Source organism: Clavelina lepadiformis, chromosome 3, assembly GCF_947623445.1.
Source record: "Clavelina lepadiformis chromosome 3, kaClaLepa1.1, whole genome shotgun sequence".
NCBI lineage: Eukaryota > Metazoa > Chordata > Ascidiacea > Aplousobranchia > Clavelinidae > Clavelina > Clavelina lepadiformis.
In genome coordinates this window covers 4,242,165-4,262,562 of record NC_135242.1, presented here as the reverse complement: position 1 = coordinate 4,262,562, position 20,398 = coordinate 4,242,165, and the positions used below count along the sequence as shown (strand labels likewise).

At 36.2% G+C, this 20,398-nt stretch overlaps 2 protein-coding genes across 3 annotated transcripts; both read right to left on the bottom strand.

Moving 5' to 3' along the window:
* LOC143450534 (uncharacterized) lies at window positions 1–8,476 on the bottom strand. The gene is made up of 13 exons (XM_076951130.1): window positions 8,356–8,476; window positions 7,749–7,903; window positions 5,667–5,766; window positions 5,301–5,478; window positions 5,086–5,207; window positions 4,612–4,902; window positions 3,662–3,871; window positions 3,301–3,489; window positions 2,942–3,117; window positions 2,736–2,850; window positions 1,970–2,623; window positions 1,592–1,695; window positions 1–469 (listed from the first exon to the last, which is right to left on the bottom strand). The coding sequence occupies exons 1-13, from the start codon at window positions 8,426–8,428 to the stop codon at window positions 347–349; spliced, it is 2,490 nt and encodes an 829-aa protein (XP_076807245.1). The 5' UTR covers window positions 8,429–8,476; the 3' UTR covers window positions 1–346.
* Window positions 8,477–10,057: 1,581 nt separating this feature from the next.
* LOC143450533 (uncharacterized) lies at window positions 10,058–17,894 on the bottom strand. Of its 2 annotated transcripts, none has more exons than XM_076951128.1 (17): window positions 17,777–17,894; window positions 16,651–16,805; window positions 16,327–16,426; window positions 16,001–16,178; window positions 15,800–15,921; window positions 15,402–15,692; window positions 14,908–15,120; window positions 14,519–14,707; window positions 14,115–14,293; window positions 13,773–13,887; window positions 13,272–13,517; window positions 12,928–13,016; window positions 12,393–12,546; window positions 12,021–12,172; window positions 11,729–11,942; window positions 11,510–11,640; window positions 10,058–11,226 (listed from the first exon to the last, which is right to left on the bottom strand). In XM_076951128.1, exons 1-17 carry the CDS (start codon window positions 17,853–17,855, stop codon window positions 10,999–11,001), a joined length of 2,835 nt encoding a protein of 944 aa, XP_076807243.1. In that variant the 5' UTR covers window positions 17,856–17,894; the 3' UTR covers window positions 10,058–10,998. The 2 variants fall into 2 exon arrangements, with proteins under 2 accessions (XP_076807243.1, XP_076807244.1); XM_076951129.1 differs by having other exon boundaries at window positions 16,681–16,805.
* Between the last annotated feature and the right edge of the window lie 2,504 nt (window positions 17,895–20,398).

Sequence of the window (20,398 nt, the reverse complement as noted above, 5' to 3'; positions counted from 1 at the left end):
TACATGAACGTTTGGCAAACTATAAGAAAAGTCCTACAAGTAGAAAGCTATGTGTGAATACAAAATGCTAATTTTTGGATTGAAATTATAAAGGTTGTCAACATTGTTACATTTAAGTTGGTCAATATTAATCTTGAGAGTTCTCGGGAGAGTTCCTTCAGATTGGAGAAAAGAATTTACATGTGTTCTTACAGCACTACAGCACTTTCTTATATCAGTGTTATCATTACATGCAAAGAAAATTACATTTCAAATGAAAAGATGAACTTATGCGCCATTAGATGGGTATTATTACATTGCTAATTATCGGACTTCCAAGCTTACAAAAAGTACTGTGTTATATTAATCAAAGGACACTGCCCACAAATCCACCGTCTTCATTTCTTTGTCTTTGGAACCTGACAGAGGCACTCGACTGCGTGGCGTTCAAAGAACTTCGTGCTTCTGGCAAATCATACAAGCCCTTTTGCTGTTGAAAGTATCAGCTTGATCAAAGAGTATCAGTAAATGTTTTAATTATTCAACTCAAGATGAACCATCGTACATCGTACTAACAGATTACACAAACAAGTTTTTTTTGTTTAGAAAATAACTAAGTAGCTTTAAACGGCGTTTCATGCAAAACGTGGTTTGTACTAGGGATGTGCCGCGAAGAAGATTATTCGGGTTCGTGCGAACCCGAATATCATGAAGGTTGACACGAACGAATCCGAATCTATTTGTATTAGAACCAAACAATAAAATTTCCTCCAAAAGTTGTCAAGTCTTGCTTCTAAAATAACGTAATCGATAAACAAATCGCTTTCTTTCAAAAAATAGTGTTTAAAAACGATTGAAAAAGCAAAATCATTGGGAAAGCGACCTTCATTGTAAGTACTGCTGACTCTAGTTTAGCTTTGTCGGAAAACTAGATCATCATTTTTTACGAAAGTCAGTAAATTTATAAGTAATATTGTATTCGGGTTCGCCATTGTTGGTATTCGTGTTCGCCCGAATCTTCCATAAAGGCGATATTCGACGAATCTATTCGGGTTCGGGTTCGTATAGGCCCGTCCCTAGTTTGTACATATACCGCAAGTTTGTACAGCACAAGTATTATAAACATCACATTTATCTAAAACGCTAACATACTTTTACCCTGTGCTTCATCAGAGCATAACAAAAGGAAGTATTTCCACTTAATTTATGACGTTTAAATTTGTTCGTATAAGTTTACCAAAGAACCACAAACTAACAACCACATGAAACAACAACAAAAGAAATAGTGTCAGCGTTAACGGCAACAGATACAAATAAGAATATATGAGTGCAATGTTGTGGGTGTAGAATCGGTAAAAGATCAGAAACGAACAATATAGACGGGTGTCAGTAATTGCAGTTTTCACGACAATACCGGAAGCAAAACAATAACTGATTGGGGTTAAGTATGTCATTCCTACAAAGCTCGATTTCCATATTAAGGTTACCACGGTCTCTTTCGTTTTTGTATCGTACGATAAACAAGCACAACGCAAATCAAATGTGGTAGATCTAAAATATATGATGTTTTTCTACATCTAAACGATTGAAATGCTTATTTAGAATATAGTACCTTATTTTTTAGTTTCTTAGTTAAAACAACCACAGCCAGTAAGAAAAGAAGCAATCCTCCCAAAACGGGGCCAATAAGCCAAACTAATGATCGTCCTCCAATATCTAAATAAATATTTATGTTTATACCGCTGAAGTATTAAAGCATACTACACATATATTATTGTAGTACAAGAACAAAATATTTTCATTATTATTATTATTATATATGTACTGATATATACATACAAATGATTACCACGATCACATGTTATAATATAAGCATGAAATAAAAGTATATAATATTATAAATTCATTGTACAGCTTAATAAATTATGTCTATCTTGATGAAACAAACTATCATTGCCTTGATCTTGAATAAATGAGGAAGGTAAATCACCCGCTCTTTCAGAAAAACAGTTTTTCTCACTGCACAGTAGAGAAGAACAAAACGAGCCATTTCCAGAATATCCATTATTACAATAACAAGCAAAACTTCCAGCAGCGTTGGTGCAATTGGCTCGAGGGTGACACTTTTCGATGCCCAGCGTACATTCATCAATATCAATGCAGATTTTACCATTACCAGTATATCCAGCGTTGCAGTTGCAAGTAAAACTTCCTTCAGTATTAATGCAATTTGCATTGGTATGGCAGTTGTGTGTATTAGTGACACATTCATCTATATCAACGCAGGATATGCCATTTCCACTGTATCCTTCACGGCAAGAACAAGTAAAGCCACCATTAGCATTGGCACAGTTGGCATTGGTATGACAGTTGTGTGTGTTAGTGACACATTCATCTATATCAACGCAGGATATGCCATTTCCACCATACCCATTATTGCAGGTACAACTAAAGCCTCCATCAAGATTAGTGCATGATGCAGAATTACTGCATCTATTACCATACAAGTTACATTCATTGATATCACTACAAGTGAAGCCGTCACCAGTGTAACCAGCATTACAAAAGCAAGTTGGACTTTCCACGTTATTGAGACACCTCGCATTAATGTGGCATGGATTCTCTTCAGTGCATTCATTGAAGTCTAGTAAAATCACAGAAACATAAATAAAGCATAAAGATCGTAACTGTAATCACAGTATTAAAGTTAATATTCGATTCACACTCGTCACACAACAAACCATAATTTCGAATACCGGTTGTAACTAAAAGGCTAGTTTTTGCTTTGGAAAGAGAGCCATCATGTTTTCGAGAAGTGGCTTCAACTGTAACAATGTTACTTTGGTGTTTCGGTAAATCAAATAGATGGACCTGGAAAGATATTCATAACACGACTCATTCAACAAATGTGTAATTTTCCTGATGGTTCATGGCTGGATTTGATAACGGTTTAATGACTTACCAAATACAGTGACGAGCTATCTAAGTCTGATTCTTGAAGTGTTGCAAGCACAGAGTTCACTGAAAGTGTGAAGCCAACAGCTCGCTTAATCCACACAGAAGGAATCTTCACCAACACACTAGTTACAGAAGTAGTTCTTTCAAATGTTAGGGAATTCCTCGGCAATGACCACAAACCTGAAGCAGGACCGTCAATTAAATAAAAAACAAAGTAATCATTTAATTATATGTTCAAAAATAAATATGATTTCCTAAAATGCGGAATCTCACAAAAAGCAATTTTACGTACTTTTGTTTACAAATCCAAACTCAAAACGCTAAGAAAGATAAGAAAAAAGAATTATCAATTAACAAAAGTACCTGATGTGTTGAAGATAGTATATTGGTCTGACTCCACTGGTGCCATAATATGTTTTGCGCCGTACAATCTATTGTAATAGGTTGTATGACGCTCCCGTTCTGGGCACGTTTTGATGAGATATTCCTGTTTGATTGCATACAGAGTATTTTGTGAGAAATTAAAAACCGTTCTTTCGTCGATTACAACTTCTGCGAATGAAGATAACGAGCAATGTTATTGAAATTAAAGTTCTTTAAAATTTGCTACTGTTATGATGACATATAACAAAATGGCTCTTTTAAGCTCTTTTTCCAAAAACACATACAGTTAGCAGATACGAACAAATATCTGAAATGTTGATTGCAGGCACAGAAGTTTTACCTCTTTCAGAAATATTTACTTTAGCCACGTGTTTGGGCGATTCGTCGTCAACAGTAGGCAAAACAGCCTGAACCTTTTCATTCCTGTCATACAAAGTCCAAAACCTTTTATCTGTTGAAATGTCGTCGCATAGAAGTCCTCCTCCATAGCCAAGAATATGAGTGTTGATATGGGACAAGTAACCATAATAGTAGCCAAGACCACCAATAGCTAAACAATAGAATACATGATAACAAATACGAGTACTCGCCCGGGTATTGGAAATTATGACCTGCTTAAATTTGCGAGTAATTCACAGTCTGTCTAAATTCGAACTGTATGAACGAAACTTTTGGTTTTGGAGTCATAACTTCCCCTTAAAGTACAGGCAATTCTTCAAGTAACTTTTTTAGTTTTCGCTCGAGTTTAGGGGGCACGGGCTAGGTGAAATAGGTTTTTCGTTGCCGAAAACTGCATGTTTTATCGTTATAGATTTAGGTTGTTCCACAAACGTGATGCATTTAGAAAAAAAAGTTAATAATGAAGAAAACAAACTAGTTCACAACAAATAAGCGAATAGATGGAGAAAGTCTAACACGGCGGGTCATATCATTATGTATTATTAATTATTATAATGTTTTTCATTAAATATTTTCATCCTTTAAAGTAACATCTCCTAAAGAGGCCATAGAATTTCACTCATTAATTTTCAAACATTCTTCCTACTAATTTCCATATCACCTGTCAATCATGACGTGTTTGACGTCACACAGAGGTGGAAAATTGCGTGAACTTACATGCCAACCATCTCTCAACAAGGCAGAAGTGTGTGTTTAATTAAGTAAAAAATATAAACTTCTCGTTAATTAGGAATCGCTACTGCTTATAAGTTAGTAGTGTAATAGCTAATAGGCCTCGCAAAATTGAACAAATTAGGATCCTCTACAAAGAGCTTCTTGTTCAGCGCTTACCATCAAAATGCACCATAGCATGGAGATACAACTCTGCATTGTTTAAAACGAAATCAGATATATCTGGAGGCCAATGTCGATCATTCAACACAATCTCATGATGACAAAGAATACTTCCTGATCCGTCATTCTCAAGTTCAACAACAGAGACATCAACAGTATTGCTTGCAACACTCTGATAAGCGTTCAACAATTCTGTTGCAATCTCTATCTTCAGTGCTGTGTTGGTGTTGTCAGTTGAAGTATAAGATCGAGTTATCAACTGGACACGTCCAAATGCACTGACTTTGTCTGTAAAAAACGCACAAATATAATCAACTTCACTGCATAATAACACGAGCTACGCAGGAAAACCCGTAAGCAATGGACGGAATTTTCGTATCAATCTCAGCAAAATTTCGAAGTGTATACAAATGTGAGTTCATACTCTAGAATTAAACCCCATAGTAAATCAAACAACACCTGGAAAAATACCTGTTTTTGAAATTGTAGTTTCTCCGTATGGGCTTTGTGCTTTATTATAATCTCTAAAGCCGCTGAGCTTAACAACTCTGACTCTAAGTTCGTAGACAGTGTTCGGCGAAAGAGGGGCGATTCTGGGAAAATTTCCAACCAAAACATTTGTAATTTATTCTTATCCACATAGCCTAAACACATTATTGCTCTGGTTGCAAATCTATCGTTCTTACATGGCAACATAATATGTCTGCGATGGCACATCATCCGGTACGGTTTTGGTGGCTTTCACTCCTGTTACGGTGTCGATGTATTCCACCTCCCATTTTACTGCTCCTGGTGTTTCCTCCAAAAATATAGTTACAAATGTTGGCGCTGTGATCACTTGGACAATTGTTGTTCCTCTTGGCGCTGTAATTTTGATTGCAAAAGTATTTAGAAAAACTGAAGAAAGAAAGAAAAACAATGGAAAGAGACCTTTCATATATTAAACAAAAAAATATAAGTTACAAATATAATAACAAATAACAACAGCATAACAAATAATAACAAATTCAATAACAAATAGTATAACAAACATACACCTATAATTGACACACCTGTTCTTGCCACAACAACGTTGCTGTAATTCCCACGCTCAACGTCCCTAACGCCACGAACCTTTACGTGGTAATTCGTATTTGATTTTAATCCGGTTATCTGTAGAAAATCTTATTCTAAGTAAACTTGTTATCTTGAGTAATCTTATTTAGTAAACAACGTGCTTAGACCAATCAGAAGGCAGCGTGGTTGGTGTTGTTTTCTAGCCTGGTAATTCCCTTAGCATTTGGCGCGTTTCAAAGTTCCAGGTTGGGCGGAAAACTTGGATAGAAATTGGCATGAAAAAGTGGGAAATGTGTGTTTTTAGGCTCAAAAATCCATTTTTGACTTTGGACGTACGTAACGGATTGTAGAGATTTGTGATTTTTATCTTTTGATATTGGTATTCCAGCATGAGATAGTATTAGGCAAGCCTAGTCCCGTGCAAATATTCAGGGATTCCCATGGAGCGATATTCGAGTAATTGTGTTTTGAATAATTTTACTACATATAGAAATAAACGAAGAAATTGATCCTTTTTTAAACTTATACGCCTCCGTAATACACTTCTTCAAAGTACTCAATTATTATCAACGAAATTGTGTCAGTTTAAAACTTCTTGAATGAAAGACAAATAATGAAAGAAATAAAACTGTTTATGTTTGAACCAAATTACCAATAATTCTCATCACACTCATTTTTCTGAAGTGTCTCGGTCGATTACGCAACCTAAAACTTAAAGGTCTAATAACCTACAGTTTCCTGATTCGTGTTCGATGCGACACATCCCTATTAAAACGCGTCTGAAATGACCTCGTGACGTAACAGCCCAAATTTAGATACGCAAGGATGGCGAGATGACGTCACCGGCTGTCTTGGAAGGCAGCTGCCCCTCCAAACTATTTTTGAATTACCCACATTGACAGGTTTTTGTTCACAAATCGTCAGCACTTATGTCAGTTTTGAGCAGTTCCACAAACAATTTTGAATGAAGGCAACGGAAGATAATACCTTGGTACGCGTACCACAGTTTGAGAACCACTGCTATACGTGGAACGTCAGAGTGCAAACGTTTCAACAATGCATTACGCTACTGCCAGCTAACGGTATTGCGCATGTGCTTCAATTTCAAGACGAATGAAGCTTGGTACTGGCAGCATTGTGTCTACAATTTATTACACAATAATTATGACACAACAATAAGTTTATGGTGTAATAAAAGCATTGAACTTTTGAACGGAGATAGTATATATTTGCGGTATACAGGGAGGTCAACAAGGTATTACAGGTTTTTGGAAAACGTTGCGGTTATAAAATTAAAACTTGTCGAATTTCTTGAAAGCGGGTTTTCATAAACGTCGCATCTATTTGAATGGCCACGAATAAAAGACTTGAGAGCCGCGGTTTGGCCACCGTTGTACACCTTTTAAATGTTTTTTTTCAAACCAGTTTTTCCAAATCAAAGACACTTTCTGAACAAACTGTTGTCACCAGTGTGCAATGTAGTAAACAAATATGTTTGTGTGTATTTATCGCTTTATTTTTGTTTTGTTGTCCAATAACTTGCGTTGACAGCGTAATCATAGTGATGTCATAACAAGTTTGCTGGACATTTTTTCTCCAATGTCTATGTTGTAAAATACTGTATGGGGTGAATTAGGTTCACTTCGACAATTTCATTAAACAACAAATAACTTCATATCAACTGTTCCAATGCGTGATTTATTTTGTGATAGTAGCAGAGGCAAAATTTTTTTCGTTTAAGCCTTGGCAACCGTAACGACAATGATCGGCAATCTATTGTGTTTTACGATTAACGAATTTGATTATAGTTTTATAACAACGTTGTCTGTATAGCGCATGTTTTGTCGCAAACACCTAGCCTCTGTCCGGTCAGTAGCCGCAAATATAAAATAAGAAAATGCGATGAATATAAAGAACAAAAGACGAAAGAGCGCTAACAGATGAAAAGACGGCCATAATGTCCTTCACTAAGTGCCCTAGTGCTTGATGCTAACATCCAGTTTCGTTAAACTGATAAAGAATACTCTTTCATGTGTTACAGGCAAAACGTTGCCTACTATATTTTTACGAAAACTCACCCTGCAAACGTTGGTAGCAGTAAAAAGACTTCCGTAACTTTCACGGTCATGTTGGGCTTTGTACGACACCTCGTAATGTGCAACGTCGCGAATACGATCAAAAGTCAAAGTGAAACCAAAATAAGTCTGGTCTTCAACTTGAACTGATGATGGGGCTGAAAATATATGATGCGTATTATGCACACATAGGCTATATCGTATATATAATTGTGTTTAATACGCCAAAAAAAACACAAACATAATGCACAAATAAAAAGATTGACCAGTTTAAATTTTACAATCCTCTAATTTAGAATTCATCTGTTTTACAAATCTAGCGAATTGTTAGAAGCGCGTGCCAAAATGTTAAGATTGCGTCCGCTTGTAAACTATCCATATCAAGAGCAGCATTGAATTAACAAAAACTTTCAGCTCTTCGTTTATGTGTTTTATAAGGACTTTGAACTTAAAGAGTGTGTTGGTCATCAGAAATAGAACAAAGCTCCGAACTTAATAACAGTTAACAGCGACAACAAGAGCATGGAAAAAATTTCGGCAAGCACAGAGGTCCTTTTTTTTCAGATATAACCGAGTTGAAAAATGCCACATAAAAACAAAAAATAAATACCTTTCAAAAAACCTGCAGTCCATCGCACACTTGCAAGAAATAAAAGTATCTTGAAAAGGATATAAGATTTCATGATGCAACCATTTGTTTATGAAAATACAAGATATAGTCTATATTTTCTACAACACGAATTAACACTTTTTTCCGAAGTATTACACTTGTATATAACCCTGCCTTGGGTTAGTTAAAACCTTGCCTTTAATGTTTTAAAATTCTTCCATTGTCCTGGTTTCTTAGTTTTAACCTTCAAAGAAATAGGCTTAATTCCTCGGTAACTATGTCCTGACAATTGAAAGTGTTTGCGTTTTCATCGCGGAAAACGCTTCTTTTTAAATCACACGCATTATATAGCGCAGATGCAATAAATCACATGTAGAAATGAAGCTGTATAAGATAGAAAAAAGTCACTGTGGGAGTTACTGGGCCACACCACGCTAATTTCTATACATCTGGATATGTACAAACTCTTTACGATTGTGCGAAATTTCATAACTTACTTTTGTTGAAACCTGAAGTTATGTTTGGAGGTTATTCGCATACTTTATGTGAAGTGCAGGTTTCTCCTCATAACAAAATTTAACAAACTTGATCAGTTTCAAAAAGAGGAAGATACCAAAGCACAACCAATCAATCAATGAAAAATCAGGCAAATGTGACGTAATTTGGATAAATTAATGAATTTGACGAAGTTCAATGTGACTTGTTTATTTAAATCAGAAAATTAATAACCATAGTAATTTCAGAAATTAATGCAAAATCGCCAACAAGCGCGCACAGAAAGAAAGCAGAATGCTGAACACATGAATAGAAATAAGCGCTACTTAATTTTTGGAAGTTTGCTGATTTCCACTGCGCACGGACGAGCGAGCTACTACGATATTGACGTCCTTCAAATTGGATTTGAGGTCGGCAGTGAGATCGACTTTACTTGGACTGCTTTGCCGGATCCAGTCGCTCCAAAGACCGTATAATTTTTCCTATTAAACAGCTTGTAGGAGAGATGCACTACCTCTAGTGACAGGTTTCACCGAGGTCATATGGTGGTTACGATGGGGTCGCATAAAGTTGAAATAGTTTTGGTTGAGCGGTTGCGTTATGACGTCAAATGATAGATGTTTTGTTTCCGTTTTGGGGATAGTTACAGGTCAATATAAAGTGTTGACTATGAGGTGAGCATGAGTTTAAACTTTCAGGTACGGTTCTATGAATTTCAGAAGGAAATGAATATTGTTCTCTTGTTAAGATTTCATTAAAGACTTTAAACCACAGGCAAGTTTCATTCCCATTTTCAGAGGTGGGACAAAAACAATATTATTCCCTTGAATGGCTTATAAGGATGGGGCGAGAATAGAATTACTCGCATTAATTAAAGCTACTCCTGAGTATACTTGGGCATGACGAAACAATGTTTACTTCAAATACGAAATTGTTGCAACCTTGCTGAGAAGGGCAAACGGGGTCATGCCCTTGAACGAAGCTTGATTGACAGCTGATATTAAATTCGTCATTACCTTTAACACTGAGCTATTTGTGAATATAAATTGTGCCTGGTGGCCATATCTATAGTGGTTTTTGTTATTGAAGACAACCCTAGCTAGGTAATGAATGATATAATGTGATATAAAAATTTAACCATCATTTTAATAATTCTAATATACTACCTATAAGGCTATAACCACTTTTTCTTTTCAAACGTTTTGTTTCTTACTGCATTTTATTTTGTACCGTAAAACATTCTGTATTTATAACAATAAAACTTGCAATATGACAATGGAACACACATTTACAGCATTAAATACCAATCCCCGGTGACAAACAAAAACAGTAATCTGAAGATTTAAAAATCTAAAACTTGATGTGATCTTATGACTTTGAAGTTGAGTTTTTGTTCCTATGAGTGAATGTATTTTTTCGGGGTTTAAGACTATCTTGTTATCCAGTCTATGTTCTCCACTTAATTTTGGGACATGTAGGTTATTTCAAACTGTTTGTACGTTGCTGTAGACAACAATTCAGATGACTAAAAGTTATTACTTCATTATATAGGTTAATGGGCCCAACTGACAGCGTTTGAATGAAATTACATTAACAAAATTTCAATTGCGTTCATAATGCAATTCAAATTAACAGCTTATTTTCGTAGTTTTACCTCACTGCTAGTGATATGCCAGGCCGTATACCTCTTCGCTTGCAATATTGAATCCACCGAAAGATCTCTGTTTTATGCAGCTTATTTCCAACACGTGGTTTCAAGATTAAATGATTGTAATTTTTTGTTAAACTTGCAAACGAAGAGAACTTTAAAGGAACATATTATATTTACACCATAACAATATCCGGGATTTCCCAACAAATGATGGAATGTTAAATTTTGTGCTTAACCTTAGATGGACGTTCAACAGACTAATGACTATTTGGCCAGAAAAAGTAGAACTATTTTCGCTGGAAATTCAGCAACTAAAATTTTCAAATTACAAACTACATTTTTTCTACCCGAATAACATCGCACTTTGCCTCATTAAAACCGACATTAGCGAAACACTAAAAACACACAAACTGCGAAACCCAAAGTTAGGAAAGTGAAAGCACTTCCATTAAAATTAATAACATGTTCAAAACGGCAAAAATAATTCTTTCATCGTATTATGAAGATATTTGACTGCTCAAGCCGCTATAAACTTCTCTTTCATTTTGAAGTGTGCTGTTTTGATTTCCGTTGTGCTCGAAGGTGCGGACAACTACGCTATCGACGTTGTCCAAATTGCATGCAAGGTCGGCGATGAGATCGGCTTTGCTAGGGCTTCTCTGCCGGTTCCAGTCGCTACGAAGTCCGTGTGACTTTTCCCGGTTGAACACGTTGTACGAACTTTTCTGGAAGAAGAATTAAATGTTTAAAATTCAGTTTCGGGATTAACCGTATATATCACATAAACTCAACGCGGTATCAAGATACAACGCTTAAACCAAAGGTATTTTAAGCATGACAACTGGCTGTTAGGTACGGTTGTTAAGGTTCGATCCAAATGTTATTCAAACAAACAAATCTTCATGTCAGAATATGGAAGCCATGCGAAATCCACTTAACATTATTACTGCCACCAAAATCAAGCACGCGGCGTCACAAATTTATTAGCTTAAATTGATAGCAACTTACGACGCTGCACACGCGATACGCTTTGCATATTGCAAAAGCTATTATCGAAATCCCAGTAAACATGATGGCAGGAGGGGCAATCCAGGGCAAAGATACAGAATTCTGCGGGGTTTCGGTTGGCCTTGGTCTCGCTGAGAAAAGATAAAATTACCGATGAGGACGGGCTAATAAATAATAACTAGTAATACATATTTTTTGCCGATTTCAAAACAAACTTACGCGTAGGTCGCCTTTGTGCTGGAGGATTCTCTTCCTCCTCCACTGATTCCTCTTCATCCCCCTCCTCCTCCTCCAGGACTCTCCTTCTCAATGGAGATATTGTGAAAGTTATAGATGAAGGTTCCCCGACGCCAGCGTTGTTTCGAGCGGCCACCGACGCGCTGTAAGTTGCGCCTTGAATCAGATTTGGAATAACGACGTTCGTAGCCGTCACCTGAAGTAAATGTATTTAGAGGTTAGAGCAATGTCCGCTAGTTGGCGGTAATTGAAAATGTACATCATGGGACCGTACGTTTCGGCGGATCACTTCCGCTTGTCTTTTTCTTCTGTGTTCAGCTCGTAAGAAAACCATAACGTAATGATGTGCGCCACGGACAACATCCCAACGCAGTTCGGCGTTATTCTTTCCCTTCACGGCGGATAAGTTGGTCACTTTGTTGCAGACTTGGAAAGAAACTTTGGTTAGTGTTTACAGTTTTTCGTATAACCACAACCTTACAATGATTAAAAAAATTTAAGTTTTATGACATTTGCTAGCATCCAAGCGGCAACCATGCGCCCAACTACAAGGCGCACGCTACATTACAGCTGCAAGATATTACTATTGAAGTCATACATCCCAGTAAATGGGCCAAGAGTAGGCAAGTAAAAAAGTCAAAATTACCAGTTATCTGACGTGTCGCCTGAGCTGAAATATTTTTTTCAAGGACTTGAATACGAACCAAGTAGACCACACCCGGCGATAAACCGGTTACATTGACAGGGGAAGACGACACATTTCTGTAGTTTTTCTTCACGTCATTCCCGGTGACCGTAATCTGAAAATAAAAATAAAAATTTTAAGAACTGTTTGATAGGTTTTTGACGAGATGCAATTATATACAATTTTGCAGAGTATACAAATCTTTGAGGTTAGCAACACCGAATAATATATAATATACCCTGATGTGCTGAATGTATTGAGGCATTTTTAAGCAAAATGCACACTCTATCAAAACCACTAACAAAAGGTACGGTTGAAGCGTCAAACAAGTTTCGCCGATTCCCAGAGATATCAAAAAGATTCTTTGTTGTTAAACAAGGAGTTTTGTACATACGGTGCGTTAACAATTCACTTCTCGCATGAGTGAAAACCTCTTTGTGCCCGACTTTAAAGGCGTTTTGTAATCAATTACAGGGTCGTATATAGAGTAACAAACCTGGTAATTGACAAGTTCAAAGAAGTTCCAGCGTAGTCGAAACGACGTCGTTTTGACAGAATCGAAAGACGCGACTGGTGTTGGAATGCCTGAAAATAAATAAAAACCGATTAGCAGCTTTTGACACAGACCGAGAAAACCGCTTTCTTGTAAACAACTCTAAGATTGTTATGACAGGAGAAAAGAATTCTGTCTTCCACGCACTTTTAGCAAAGCGCTGTAAGCCATAATCGAAACAAATAAAGAATTACTGTAGGTTGTAATATGCTATAAATGAGGAGATGTATTGGTTTATAACACCGCATTGTTTAAATCCCTACGTTTATTTGAACAAGCAGACTTACGTAGACACGAGGTGCCATTTTTCGCCTGTCGTGGCCCGCAAGTGCATTTATAACTTCCAGGTCTGTTTTCGCAAGTCAGCCAATCTTCACAGATATCAGGTCTATTTTCACACTCATTGATGTCGTCGCAAAAGGTACCGTTACCGGTGTATCCACTGCCGCAAGTGCAGACGTACCCGGGTATTCGGTTTCGGCAAGAGGCACCTGTAGCGCACGGGGAACGGGGCCTGGCACATTCGTCTTCGTCTGTGAAAATTGCAGGTAATATTATAATAACCAATGTAATTAACTGAATAAATAACTAACTAATAATTTAAAAAATGCTGTACGAAGATTTTTTAAACCCGCAAGAGAAAATAATGCAAGCTCGATTATAGTTCGCTGTGGCAAATTCACAAATACATGTTAGATGATAGATCCAAGAACTTCATTATAATAATTACTGCGCTCATAAATAGAGCTCGCGCGTCAGATAGATTCGACCAGTGTTACGTTTGTCACCTGTTCTCGCTTGAAGTGTCATTGTCGAGACTCCAACGGAACCGTTATGATATCTCGTGGATAGAGTAACTCTAAGGGAAGATGCAGAGTTCAAGGGGAGGTTTGTAACATTTATCTGAATAAAGCAATTAAAAAATATTTATTTCGAATCGAAATTTTGCAAACGAAGCATGTGTAGCGGTGTGCAAATGTTCTGTAAAGCAAACCTTGTATATTGCAATCAATGTTTATGTTATGTCACTGTCACATGCAAAACACAGACGTCAACCCAGAAAAATGAAAAAAAACAATATATTTACATAAAATTTGTAAAGTTAAACAGTGTGTAAACAAAACACTCACCGCATATAGTCTTGAGTTGTCCAAATCAGTCTCCATCAATGTTGTATTTGTGTCATTATGGGTGAAAACGACACTTGTTGCTCGTCTGAACAATGCCGACAAAAATCGCAAGTTGACCCCAGTTCCACTCTTCAAAGTACGAATGAAGAAAATTTCAGGCGACAAACTTGTTGAGTAACCTGAACCAATCACAACAAAAAATTTTCGTTTGATACCACGAAAAAATGGCTGACAATGACAAATTGATTATACAAGAATATGATATGATATCCACTTTAAGAAAATGTACTTCTCTGATAAAATAAACTAGCAGATTCTGAATTAAAATGAATAAAAAACAAATAAAAGGAAACTCATGTATATATTTTGTCACTGAGTTTGATGCAAGAAATTTTATCACTCACCAGTTGTGCCGAGTATTGTATAGCGGTCAGAAGTAAGAGCTGTTTTTGTACTTGTAGCGCCATACAATCTGTTGTAGTAAACGGTTAAATTCGCATCAGCAGGACACGTCCTCAACAGATAATTTTGCTTTATGGCAAATATGCTATTCGGAACCAGAGAAGCTGCTTCTATACCACGAACCATGATTGCTAAAAACATGGGTAAGTATTACAAAGAACAATGGTAATTACCTTTGTCACCGTTAACTGTAAGTTACAACCACAACTGTTTATTATGCTTAATAATTACAATGCATCTACATATCAAACATAATCATGATTATGCAAAATTGCTGCATATTGGCATTAGAGTCATAACACAGTTGTGTCTGTGTGCATGCAATGCATACATCTGTCAGATATATCCACATTCAGTGCGGCTGTTGGACTACTGGTTGCTGAACCATCCGGCAAAACTGCTAAAGTAGATCGTGTTCCAAAGTAGGATGTCCATGTTTTTTTATCGACAGACAAAGATGGACATCTTAACGGACCTCCATAAACTATGCCATTTCTTTGTGTGCCATTAAGTATTCCATAAAAATAACCAGGACTTTCACCAACTGTAAAAAACTCACTTTTTATTGCAATATATATATATTTCTTCTGAAACGTACCAGCAAAGGTGTATTGAGTTAACTTTATCAGCAATTTTGAGAAAGTGAGGCTTAATAGGATTTCACTGTATTTTCAATAATGCTCAAGTTTACCTAAAAGCTTTTATGGTGTCTGGACTACATTATGTAATAGAGTTCTACAGCTTTTAGATTGTGGAAGACAAAAAAACTAAAAGAAAACAAGCACATGAACAACTGCAAGTTTATTCATAGATTAAATTTCTTACCTCCTAGCTTTACAGTAGCTCCTCTGTATAGGCTTGAGTTTCTTAAAATCAAACCAGAAATATTAGGTGTAGGTGTTTGGTCGTTCAACAAAATCTCATGATGGCAAAGTATTTTTCCTGAACCATCATTTTCAAATTGTAAAACCGATACATTGGCAACATTGCTGTTGATGTTCTTATATGCATCGCGGAGCTCCCTCGCAAGCTGAGATTTTAATTCTGTGTTATCATTCGAATTCGTCGAGTAGTTTCTTGTTATGAGTTGTACACGTCCAAAAGCAGATATTTTGTCTAAATTGAGAAATGAAAAATATCGATATCATTTTGCAATGTGGTTTTGAATTGAAATGAAAGATTGAATTTCAATTGTAATGAAAACTTCCAAACCATTGACAAACCTGTCAACACAGACTTTACTGCCCCATAAGGGCTTGCAGATAGTGAATAATCAGTTGCACCAGCAATTTGAGAAACTCTTGCTCGAAAATTATAACGTGTGTTTGGTGATAATGGACTTATTCTGAAAAGGTAGTCATACCACATGTAAAACATTCCCACTAGAAATATATTTCCTGAGGTTCATATGGTTGAGTACTCACATAGCAACATAGGATGTGTTTGATATTACATCATCAGGTACAGTCTTGGTTGTCACAACTCCGGTAGCAGTGTTGTTGTATTCCAACTCCCATTTGGTCGCTGCTGGTGTTTGTTCGAAAAGCAGCGTGACAAAAGTTGGTGTTGTGATGATTTGGGTGATGTTTTGACCTTGAGGAGCTGTGGTAACATCACAAATAGATTTACCAACATCATGCAGATGAAGCATTCCAATTTGTTTTGTTACATTCGTAAATTGAGCTCGAAAAGAAATGAACAAAAAGTTTAAAAATGACTTAGAACCTGATACACAGAGTAAATGTATTACCTGTTCTTGCTTTAACAATTCTGCTATATTGGCCAGTATTAGCATTCTCAACTGCTCTCACTTGAACATGGTAATTAAAATTTGACTTGATTCCTGTAATCTGTAGCAAAGTAAAACAGTAGTTCTAAGTATAATGCAATGTCAATGAGGGCTCCTGCCTAATGATAAGATAATATGGTTGAAAATCACCAATAAGCTTTGCATGACTCAAAATATATTGAGCAGCGAGCATAGTACATCAATGTAATAAACCAGCATCATGCCAATTCAGTTCACAACAGATTAAGAACTTCAAGAAGGTAAAATAATAATAATCATACATACAGTGGCAGGAGATGAGGTAACACGTCTCACATTTCTGTCTGTGGTGTTATGCTGCGTGGTGTATAAAATGTCATAACCAGTCGCTCCTGGAACTGTACTAAAGTCGACATTAAATTTCTCAAAAGTGACACCTTGAATTGACACTGACGATGGTGCTAAAATGTACGAAAAACAACAAGTCTGATTATTTTTTTTATTGAATATCATTGTAATACATTGATATTAAATTTTATTAATAAAAACATCTTTGAAATGTCTCAAGTTATAAGCCTATTTACCTGTAAGCAGGTCACAAAACCTACTATAACAGTTAAAATAGGAGAAAGAATACAACAACGTTGGTAAGGTATAAAAATATTTATCCTCGGACTGAGGATTTCAAGTCTTTGCACGACTTAAACCCAGAGATGGTTCCTCATCGCTCGAGCCTCGATTACCGAACCAGTCTTCGTGGAAATTCTGATGTACACATAACTTTTATTTTGGTTTTTTACGTAGTATTGCGCCAATTTAGAACTGCCAACCAACTGTGTCTGAACATGAAAAAGTACTGCTTGTAATGTCTGTCCAAGGGCAGGACTGCAGAGTATGACCGTTTTCAGCAAGAGCTTGGGTGCGCCAAGCAACCAAAAATGACAATTGCAATGCGCAAAAATGCTCAGACCCAATCGAACCGCGCACTTTGCGCTCGAACCACTTCTAACGAGCTACGGAGCCGACGAAAACCGCAGTGTAATACACCGTAGATTGCTGTGCAAGGGTGCATTCCACGTGAATTATGTATGCTTCGGCGTTCCTCCTTAGGCATAACGTCAAACTGACTTTCGGCGTACGCATCGCATCGAATTAAAGTTACCGTAAACTTAGGTTAAATTCAGATTTGAAAATGAATTAAAAATTTAGTTCAACAAAGAATTGAAAAAAATAGAACTTTACAACTTTCTGCTGAAATAGTAACGGTCATTGTGAATGGATATTTCGTTCTTGCAAGCCTACAGACTAGTTTGCTCAATTAATTATTTTATTATTCCTCCCACAATCACTCTAACTAGGGGAAGGACCTAATGAGCGATTTAAAACTAAACAAACTAAAAAATGATTTCGATGAAAAGCAGTTCCTTCTTACCTGGTAATTCCATGGTAAAAACTGAAAGCAGCAAATGTTGAAATATTAGAGCTTTAAAATAATTTTTTTCGTAATCCATTGCAGGTTCAGCAATTTATCTATACAAATTTTCTTCAACCTAAAGTAAAGCTCTTTTATGAATTTCAGATGCGTTTCCTAACAGTGTTACTGTGTACTAAGGCTCAAAGTAAAATGTCATTTCCAGAAAAGTGATGTTTTGATCACACTGTGATCTTATACGCACTTTATCCCGTGTACATGCACTACCATCTAAATCGATTCGTTACTTGCTTGATCGCTTATACACAGCGTTTGTTGTTTTAGCTTCCCTTACTTAGCCTAGGTCTTTTTGCAGTGATCAAACAGGAAGGTAATCTCTCTGTTTTTCACAATGAATTAAATCCAGTGCTTCGATTTTTGTTTATAATTAGCTCCATAAAATTTTATTTCACAAATTACAAACAAGAACAAAAAAAACGTAACCTCGATAACACAGAATAACTAATGCATGGGCCTACTGTGGCTGAGTAGCAAACTTAGGCCTGACTATAGATTTTGTTACAATAAAGTGTGAATATCTTTGCTCTACATAACTAAAGCGTTATTCGCGTTTGAAAAGACTAAGAAGTAATAAAAGGTGTAAAAGATTCAAGGCACAAAAAGTGGCACATTTTTCATCTTTAAAAGTGAGCCGGTTTGCGTAAAAAATGTATAAATTTTTTAATCCCAAGATGACTTTGTGAAATCAGAACGTTCGATCAGGTGCGTTGATAGAAAACGACGGCGATAGAAAGTGACGGTAATGGACATTGTTTCCATTAAAGAATAAGTAATTTATTTTGGATTGATTTTCGGGCGTGAATTTGTTATCGCAGATAACCAAACTTAGCAGCAACAAGCATTGTTTTTACGTCTTCACAGCGCAAATAATGAAAGAAATGATTAGGGATATGTAATAAGACCTTTCAGCAAATAACGATTTGATTAGGACTAAATAGGGCTAAGACTGCATCCGGTTAAATGGAACGCTCAGCTCCGGCAAACTATGTAAATTTGACAATCCGCCTTGAATACCACATTCGTGTTTACTTAGTGAAATCCAATACAAATGTTGACAATATTAAACTTTATGTGTTATGTATATTCAACTCATATTTATTTAGCAAGAACTAGCGTTACTGATACATAAATGCATATGAATTGTAAGCAGAAATAAATAAATAATATACTGCACAGTGCTACCAAAACAGATTTGAAATAATGATGTGATTTTATTGAATAAACAGGAAGTAGAATATTCAAAAATAAGCCAGGAAAATAAAGACATATAATTTATTAATCTGGTACTAAACCAATTGAAGACAACATTTATGAGTACGTTTTTAAACCTGATCAACCCAGATCAATCAACTAGAAAAACCTGATAATCTTAAGACTATATTCCCATTTTATTAAATTATGCATTTTTAATGGAAACACTGTTTACCATTCATTTTCAGCGTTCCCCCTTCGATCTCCATTTGGACAAAACAAAACGTGACAATTGCTAAGCGTTTTTACTTTAAAATGTTTACTTAATCTGAGGCACTGAAACTACGTGTCTTGCTGTTTTAAGACGCAAATCCATTAAAACACCTGTTAACTTTAATGTAGCTATAAACTCTTAGTGAAAATAAGCTTAGACCACTCGTTTACATCATAAAAGGATTAATTTGTTGCTAATTGATTGAAAGTATGGCACTAGTGGAAGACACGTTCAACTTTAACCTTCCCTTTTTCTTGGTTGTGCGCTGCGTGTAATAGGCCTACGTTTTTAATACAGAATATTTGTTCTGGTTGGTTTTCAACAGCAACGACTTTCAAACATATCAACTCAGTGTGGGTCGGCCGATGTACCGATAAGAGGACTTACAACGTAGATGTATATTGTGTATCCTTTCTGCTTACAAGTTTGTAATGCATGACTTTATCTTGTTTCAGACACAAATAACATTGAGAAAAAGCTTTTAATTTCAATGCTCGTTCACCAACAAGTACTGTTTCGTGCAAACCTTGTGACATGATACGGTAAAAACTTGTCACACAAATACAGTGCTGTGTTTAGTAAAAACACTGGGAATTCTTTATGCTCTTTTTGCAAAGCAGTTGCGGTTATGGTAGCAGTTTATAGCAAGACACGTTTTTTAAAAATTCCAATTTTGTCTTTGTCATTGAAATTTACGTCCTATTTTGTAATGTGTATAGTGTTACTTTAACGTACGTCATCAAACAAACGTCTGTTATAGTCTACACTCTACACTCTACACAGAGGTCGTATATGCAAATAAAGCAAGGCTAAAACTCCACTGGCACATGCAGTTTGAAAAGAAGAATATTTTTTGCGCGTTTTGTCGCACGCTCAAACATTCAAATTTATCCCACATTTTTTTGAAAAATTTTCCGAAAGAACTGCTTTCTATATGACTCGTCGGAATGCAGATTTTACCCAATGACATCATCCGTTCAACATCATCCTGCAGCATTGCAAATCAGAAGACATGATTCGACGGCTGCCGATTTTTACTACGTCAGACTTTCATGCGTTACTTTGATTGCGTTACAAATGTAACGTTTGACAAGCAC

Excerpts from the sequence above, each read along its gene's own strand:
- LOC143450533 (XM_076951128.1), bottom strand. The coding sequence starts at position 17,855 with ATGGATTACGAAAAAAATTATTTTAAAGCTCTAATATTTCAACATTTG. Across the intron at positions 15,693-15,799 it reads AGTAAAGTCTGTGTTGACAG|ACAAAATATCTGCTTTTGGA; the intron begins GTTTGTCAATGG and ends TTCTCAATTTAG. Across the intron at positions 12,547-12,927 it reads TTGAACTTGTCAATTACCAG|ATTACGGTCACCGGGAATGA; the intron begins GTTTGTTACTCT and ends TTTTATTTTCAG.
- LOC143450534 (XM_076951130.1), bottom strand. The coding sequence starts at position 8,428 with ATGAAATCTTATATCCTTTTCAAGATACTTTTATTTCTTGCAAGTGTG. Across the intron at positions 5,767-7,748 it reads CTGCTACCAACGTTTGCAGG|ATAACCGGATTAAAATCAAA; the intron begins GTGAGTTTTCGT and ends GATTTTCTACAG. Across the intron at positions 3,872-4,611 it reads TGCTATGGTGCATTTTGATG|CTATTGGTGGTCTTGGCTAC; the intron begins GTAAGCGCTGAA and ends TCTATTGTTTAG.